General features: G+C 40.9%; 2 protein-coding genes across 2 annotated transcripts in view; one reads left to right on the plus strand and one right to left on the minus strand.

The window, feature by feature from the left end:
• The window catches only part of LOC131881327 (uncharacterized), a 7,749-nt gene extending 3,059 nt beyond the window's left edge, over nt 1–4,690 (plus strand). The window contains exons 2-5 of the mRNA XM_059228164.1: nt 2,242–2,423; nt 2,489–2,627; nt 2,695–2,884; nt 4,217–4,690. Coding sequence (XP_059084147.1) covers nt 2,242–2,423; nt 2,489–2,627; nt 2,695–2,884; nt 4,217–4,480 — 775 coding nt within the window. The 3' untranslated portion in view covers nt 4,481–4,690. The remainder of the gene's footprint in view (nt 1–2,241; nt 2,424–2,488; nt 2,628–2,694; nt 2,885–4,216) is intronic.
• Nucleotides 4,606–7,632, minus strand: part of LOC131881325 (protein still life, isoform SIF type 1-like) — a gene marked incomplete in the record, with an annotated part of 70,105 nt that continues 67,078 nt past the window's right edge. Inside the window, 3 exon segments of the mRNA XM_059228162.1 lie at nt 4,606–5,042; nt 6,347–6,508; nt 7,425–7,617. Coding sequence (XP_059084145.1) covers nt 4,999–5,042; nt 6,347–6,508; nt 7,425–7,617 — 399 coding nt within the window.

The raw sequence follows: 7,632 nt of genomic DNA on the forward strand, positions 1-7,632 counted from the left end.
AATTTGAAAATAGAATAAGGGCAAAGTAATGACTGCAGGCTATGAGAAATATTTTGAAAAGTGGCAAAAGGCAGAAAATAGGACAAAGTACATTTCCTCCCCTCATGCAAAACCTAATTCCATTGCATTATGATTTAACTACGCTGGTGAGCCCAGTTGAGTTTCTCCTGTCCATTCAGGCATAAGCATTGGATGCTTGCGTTGAGAAGTTAAATAGAGGCCTCTGCGTTTGAAATGGCACACATATTTAGAACTCCTGCTATTTTTCTCGCAGTTCTTTTTGGAAAACAAAACCATTTTGACTTGCAAGAAGAGTGTGTGAATGTAATCTGCATAGACGGCCAACATATGCATGAAAAATCCATTTAATGCCATTTAATGTGCATGAGAGCAGGTCAAAATATGCACTTGAATATTCATTTAAACCCAAATTATGCGCTTTAATATGCATTTAAACCTTAAATGTGGGCTTGAAAGGTGAAAATAACGTTAAAAATGGATAACTTAAAGGAATTGACAATAAACACAAAATGAGTAACACTTGGAAAACCAGTCAAAAACCAACAAAATTGGAAAATAGCTGGAATTTAGATCAGTAACCTTTCTATTTGTTAAGCATTCAATTCACCGAACCAAAATTCTATTGAAAAATCAATAGACCACTGGAATCTGGATTACAATGACGCCTCCAACAAATATGTCAGATGGGAAGGATTTGAATTAAAAAGTTTACTTAAACGCAATATCTACCTAATTCAGACAACCCTTAAGCGCTCCATCCACGTTCTGATGTTATTTCCTTTGCTTTTATTTGTTTTGCCTAACTCAAAGGTATTTAAGCACTTGATTTCATTTCCAACAAATCCATTTGCAAAGCAGGTTTCTCTCTCTCTGGTCCCCAACAGGCTTACCCATGCTTCAGTAAAAAAAAAAAATTATGTGCTTGAATGCCAGCAGAAGCCATTGACACAAAAATGGTTGATGTTCTCCATCTCATATAACTTTACTTGCTTCTTTTGTCAACATTTCACTCATTTTGGCAAATACCATACTTGTTACTTTTTCGTTGTGAGATCAGGCTGGTCCCGAGGCGGGACAGAGGCGGGTCTGGATGGCGGCGTGTTGATATGTAAGGGTGTAAATGCAATATGTGCGAATAAAATTGTTTCATGCCACAAAATGGATAATGCATATTTTGGCCCCCTCATTAATCAGGTTTATTTCATTTGGTCGGTTCAGTTCTGGGAACCAACCACCGTAGTATGTAAGAGCACTAGTTGAGGTGTTGAAACAAGAAGAGTTAGTCTAAAATACAGAAAAGGCAAAAGCCTGATAGAGGAATTGCTTTTGGTATGTCGAGCAGTAATGTGAGGTTCTCTAGGTTGTACCAACCGATTTTCTTCCCCATGCCTCGGTTGAGCTCTTTCGCACATACGAATTGTCAAGCTTACTAATGACTCTCCAATATTTGCATGGTTTATTGTGTTATGAATTTTGAAATAAATGTTCAAAGCAAGCATTCTCAAAACTGCGAAAAAAAACTCGCCGAGGAACATTTCAACCACAGAATTTGAGAACATATATTAATTCAGAGCATAACAAAAGAACGGGCCTAAAATTGATAATGAACAAAAGGTTTTAAAAGTTGAAAGACCATTAACATCTAAAGTGACTGAAACAGTTGATTGACGAAACTTGATGACCTGTACGTGATTCTTACTCATACAATAAACGAGACCCTGAATAAAGCTTCATCATTATCGTCTATTAAATTGAATGAAAATGTGAGTCCATTTACTTCATTGCAATTACAATTAAATGTTTTGTTTCTCGTCTTGAACTGCTGGGATTGGAATCCCAGCAGCGGTAAGAAAGTCCGAAAAAGAAATAACTTGCATCACAGATCAGCTCGCATTTGAGAATTGATAATCGTATTTTAAGATGTATGATCGAACACATGAATCGATTTATTTTCTCTCTTTTAAATGCTTCTAATTTCGGTTTCGAATATTTTTTTTTGGTGCGATGCTCATGGTTCATTTTTACACCATTTTTTGGGTGCTTTGGTTCTTTTCCTGACATTTCTTTTTCTTCTTCTTTCTTCCTTTCACCATTCCTCTTTATAAACATCGTGTCCTTAAGCGATACTGACAATAAGCAAAATATAACAATTGGGACAACATGGATCATGGTAACGATTTTACACTCATTATAGAACATTGGCTTCAATTTTCATTCCAGATTCACCTTCTTCTCAAGTGGTTCTGTTCTGGCTTTGCTTTTTGGACAAGTCATTCCCCAGTTGTTTTATGACATCAAACAATTTCACGCACCAATCCCCGTGGAGTTACTTTGCGGAATGGTTATCGTTTTTGGAAAACTTAGTTTGCAATTGGTTGCCCTCTTGTTCCCGGGCTCTCTTGGTAAGAATATGTGATCGTTGCAGAAGTTGGATCTTCCAAAAGAAAAATCCTATTGTTCTACCCAGGTCAGATATCTCAAAAACCGTCCTCGCACAATCCAAACTTGTGGACAACGGTTGAAGATTCGGCTGACTCCAATGATGACGACACGAACGAACTCCATTATTTTCTCTCCCCTGATCATTGTGAAGCTCCAAGGCCTAGGTAACGCTAGAAGGCCAATCAAGGTAATACCAAATAAGGTAGTGACTTCAATTTCCCGAACTTCTAGACAACCACCGGCAATGCTTGTGACCATTTCCATCATAACTCCACTTTCGACTCATGCCTTTTTGGAGGGATTGGCCCTTGGAACCCAAGATTCATGGCGCGATGTTGTCGCTTTTGGCATATCATTGGCCTTGCATAAATGGGTTGTCACTCTTTCCTTAGGCTCTTTCCTGAAGCAAGCTAAAATACAGGTACAATGAAGGAACGACTCTGAGCTATTGTATATTATGGAAGTCAGGTTGGGTCAAAACCCTTACAAATATGTTCATTCAGGATAGGCTTCTCAGAAATAAATCCCAAGGATCCCTGACAATGCAATTTAAGTTCTAGCATTTCGGCTGGACTTAATCACTTGATTGCTTATCTAGCCGTTTATGATTGAGTGTGATGTTGCACAAAACTTGTGGCAAAGATAGGATTTACATACTTTGATTTGATTCAGCGATATCTAATCATTGAATTTTAACGTACAACTATCTTTCACAGAGTTATTTTAGTTATCTATTGTTTATTCATGCCCATCTCAAATACTTTTCCCTCCAAGATTATTCTTATAAGCAATTGAATATGTAATAATTCGTTTTCTTCATTAACCTTCAAAAACAATATTCCATTGTTTGAGAATGTTAAATATTTACACAATATGTTTTTATTTTTTTCGGCGTTCCCCCTCTACATTGTAATACTCCTGCAATGGTGATACTCTTTGGTTATGCACCCAAGTTATTTCCAATGTGGCCTTATTTAATCTGATGCATCAAGAGGGTCCTGGGACAAACCTCAATCCAAGATCCAAAATCCATTTTTGTGAATCTTAATGTATGAAAAGATCGGAAAACGTTCAATTTCCTCAGCAACTTGAGAAGTCGAAAATGGTACAATAGGTTTGCTTTCCTTCTTGAAACCCAGAACAACAGAAATGGAAGATAGCGAGTCCTATCATCCCGTAATTTGACTTTTTGACCCTTTACAATCGTCTTTGTCTGGCCTAGCGGACTTCTTAACGTTTAGGCAGTGGTAATTTTTGTAGAGCTTTTTTCCTGCTAGTCACGGGACGGGTTTTTCCCTTAACCCAAATATCGAACCATAGCTGATGCTTTTGTATATTTTGGTCGTATTCTGATCCTAGTTCAAAAACCCTTCATATTTTTATGTATTCGACATTTCCATTGTAAATTTCAAAACTACATCCAGTCCCAGTTTCGATTTTACTTTGGAAAAGAAAAGGGAAGCAAATCTTAGTTGTAAAAGTGATAAATAAAGTTACTCGTGCTGTTGTTTGAAAAGCTAAAATCGTTTTTCGTCTTTTCAAGCAATTTTGTTTGCCTTTTCTGACGATTTCCAAGCTGTGCTTAGTTTTCATCAACACTTTTTATCCACCCTTGTTTTCCCATATTTTCGGGTTTCGAGCTTGCTCATTCGCAGCCCGAAATACATACTACATACAAAACCATACATGTCAATGTTTGCCCGATTGACAAAGTCAGTTTATTTGTAGAATAATCATAGATTTGAAATTGCAGGGACTGAGTTATCTACTCGTATTAACTATATTTGTGGCAATGACCCCGTTGGGAGCGATTGTTGCCAGATCAGTTGGAAATGTCGCTCATGAATCAAGTTTGTCCTCGAAACTAATCCGAAGCTACTCCGCGGGGATTCTCTTACATTTGGCCATGGTGGATCAAGTGGGAACCTTTGACAATGGGATTGGAACCTTGGGCACAACCTTGGGCGTGGCTTCCATGTTTCTATTGCTGGTCGGCCTTCAAATTTTCCTCCAATGATTGCGCAAATAGTATCGGGAATGTTGCAGAAGACAATTCAAGACCGGTTAATGACGGAGTCCATTTTTGAAATATCGACTATCATTCATATATTTCGTTGAGTAATTCAGACCACTTATCAGAAATCGTCGCATGTTGAGAGAGTGTTATGTATTATCATAGCATAGCTTTATCATGATTTTTTGTAGTATAGATCTTAATATCTTGGAAGTTCTTTCTTAATTACGTTGTTTTACACGGAAATGAAAAGAATTGGCGACGACTTTCACGGATTACAGATGTCAGAGAAGAAGGAGTGGTTAGGAAATTTCAGGGCCATAAAGAGTTTTGGAAGGAGTCAAAAAGGCAAAAAAATGCGAGATTGGACTAGAAAATGAGAGCAGAGGATGTTGTTCATTTATCATTTTTGGCTTCGGGACTTTTGCTCGGTCTCCATTCTGGAGAGGAGGAACCAGTAGTTCGTTTTGCGATTCAAGATAACGCGGGAATTTCCCCGGAGTTTCTCAATCGCTTCCCGCTTAATATGCTCTCAACTCATTGATAAGTGTATCCAGTAATTGACCTGTAAGCAAATAAACGTATCAACTCTGAGCAACTCCCGGCCGAGTCAAATGAATCTAAAACATTCCAGTGGGGAGAAGTCGTATTAGCACAGAGAAAAAGGGGGATCAAGTTGACGCATCAAGCCATTCTCATTCAAAGTGCGATTAGCTTATCCCATATGAACTGGAAACGGTTTTAGTAGTAGTTGAGGGAGGAAGGAGGTTCACATCTATAAAGTTTTGGCACAAAGCTTCATTCAGTGGAGATACCTATTACATGTTCTTTAGTGGGGTGGGGCGTAGGGCGTGGGGCTGGGGGGTCCAGTTGTCAAATTATTCACACAGAGGATGGATGAAAATAATGATGATCATGAAATATATTGACAATGAGAACGTGATGATGATAATCATTGTAATACGTGCTAAAGGCCAAAGTCAGTTGGATTTTTGGGAGTAGCTGTAATGTATGCAGTAAGTGTATTCTTATTAATCGTAGTTGTAGTGTTAGAAGACCACTGGAATCATTATAAAACATGCAAAAATACTGTAAGATCGAGATAGCAGATAGATGTGGGGATTGACGCCTGTGTATGTCAGTGGTCAATATCTGAACGTCACACACATGTTTTTGCAGACATGGGGTGAAGGTTGCGTGGCTTTAGAAAGTTAAGTCATTCCGAGAGGCAGATTTTCCACGGGTTGTTACTCCCCATGATTTTAGTGTCAGAAGGAAAGGAGGGAAAAGGCGGTTTCTTAGAAAAGCAAATGTTCTTCATCCGCCAGCATGCACCATATCGCAAGAACGAAACACAACAAAGTCAAGGAAGTCGGGGTTCATCTGGAGCACATGGCTTTCAAGAGATGAATAACGAAAAGATGGTGTCAGTTCAGTGTTCTGTACATGTAACATGTACCAAGTGTATGTAGTAAGACGGCGTGTTTCTGCCCAGGATTTTAACAGCTACACGGCAAAATCACAGGTAAGTGTTCATTCAAGTCCGAGAAGGTCAAACAAATCAGTCAAAAATAAAACAAATGAGGATTTGTTCCACTCTTTGGCACAAGACCCTTCAGCAAGTTGGTAAACGATCTTCCTCAAGCGGCTTTTTTCTTCTTCACCGGTGATGTGTCTCACTCTCACAGAAGGACGATTAGATCCAGGTTTAAACGAGTGAAATCTACAGGAGCCCGTGGTTAATCAAGTCCGACACGCGACACGAGAAAGAGGGTAGTTTAGAAGCGAGTGAATGGCTCATGAGCCCCGCCCGACACCACGTGTTGTTAGCAATAGCGCAAATAGCACAGGGGCCCTAGACTTGCTTACTTGCTGACTGTAAGGACTCGTCATGGCTGGAAATGGACCCATAGTCGGAATGAGGTCGTCGGGAAGCCGGTTGGTAGCCTCGTCTTGAGCTTGAAGACGAGGCCAAAGGCTGGTCTGGATGGCGGCCTCTTCCGTTATGGCGGGGCTTCCAAACAGGAGAGCCTAGAAATGAGACGAGACCAAGAGGAAATAAGGAGAACCGTAACTCAAAAATATCATCTAGTCTCAGGTGCCGTGGCCGAAGCAAGCTCTTCAGCATCACTGCCTTCGTTAACCAATTTCTTCATTGGGTTCTAGAAGCTGGAAAAACGTGTGGAAAAGGGCGAAAATGAAGTAAAACGTGAACTTAAGAGAGGACAGAGAACGAGTGTACCCCAATAAATAAATAGAAAGGTTCTGAAAGGGAAGATATCACCCACCGCCATATGTTCAAATATCCATGCAAAGTTGCGAACAACGTACCTCTATAGCCATGCAAATCATCCAGAAATTGGTTAACCTCTAACCTAAACCCAAGTTCAAAGCCAACCGTGCTTGTCTTTTCGTTATTCATGTCCTAGCAACCAATCAATCTAACGATGAGATTCCTCCTGTGTCATTTCTTCATCGCCATCGAGAATCTGGTTGGTCGATGATTACCAACCTTGACCCCATGTCTTTACAGCAGCCGTACAAACCAAACTTTGAGGGTGGGAAGTGAGTTTGAAACATTAGCCTCACATTGTCAAGTCAAAGTCTATCTGAATCTAAAAGTTCACGGTGGAGCCACGTTGGCGGTTCCCACCCCCTGGCGACAGACCCAGAAGGTCTGCTGCTGTGGCTTCTTCCAAAGCGGCCTCTGGCGGTAGAGCAGGAAGAGGGGGAAACGAATCTTCCTCTATTTCTTCCTCCGGCGCCGTGGTAGAATCTTTGCCGGTGCTATAGATCGAGGCTGATCCCTCGGTGGTATCTGGGCCGGATTCGACACTGCTTTGTGCGCTCGTTTGCGCTCGAACAGCTAATCGGTTGGGGTCCACGGTAACATTCCCATTGCCATCGTTGGAAATGGTTACTTTTCGGGGCGGCGGTGGAGGCTTACCTAGGTCAAGGCCCGAGGCGTGAGGAGGTGGTGGGGGTGGTGGGGCTGGTGATGAATCAAACGGGCGGTTCCGGGGGTGGGCATGGCCGTTGTTACTGGATCGACGGTCGTCTTTGGGACCTTGGTCCGGTGGCAAGATCTGAACCCGTTGTTGATGGGTTGGAGGCTGGCTACTTGCAGTCGAGAGCGTGGAAAGGGTACTCGTACT

The sequence above is a fragment of the Tigriopus californicus genome, chromosome 5, assembly GCF_007210705.1.
Source record: "Tigriopus californicus strain San Diego chromosome 5, Tcal_SD_v2.1, whole genome shotgun sequence".
NCBI lineage: Eukaryota > Metazoa > Arthropoda > Copepoda > Harpacticoida > Harpacticidae > Tigriopus > Tigriopus californicus.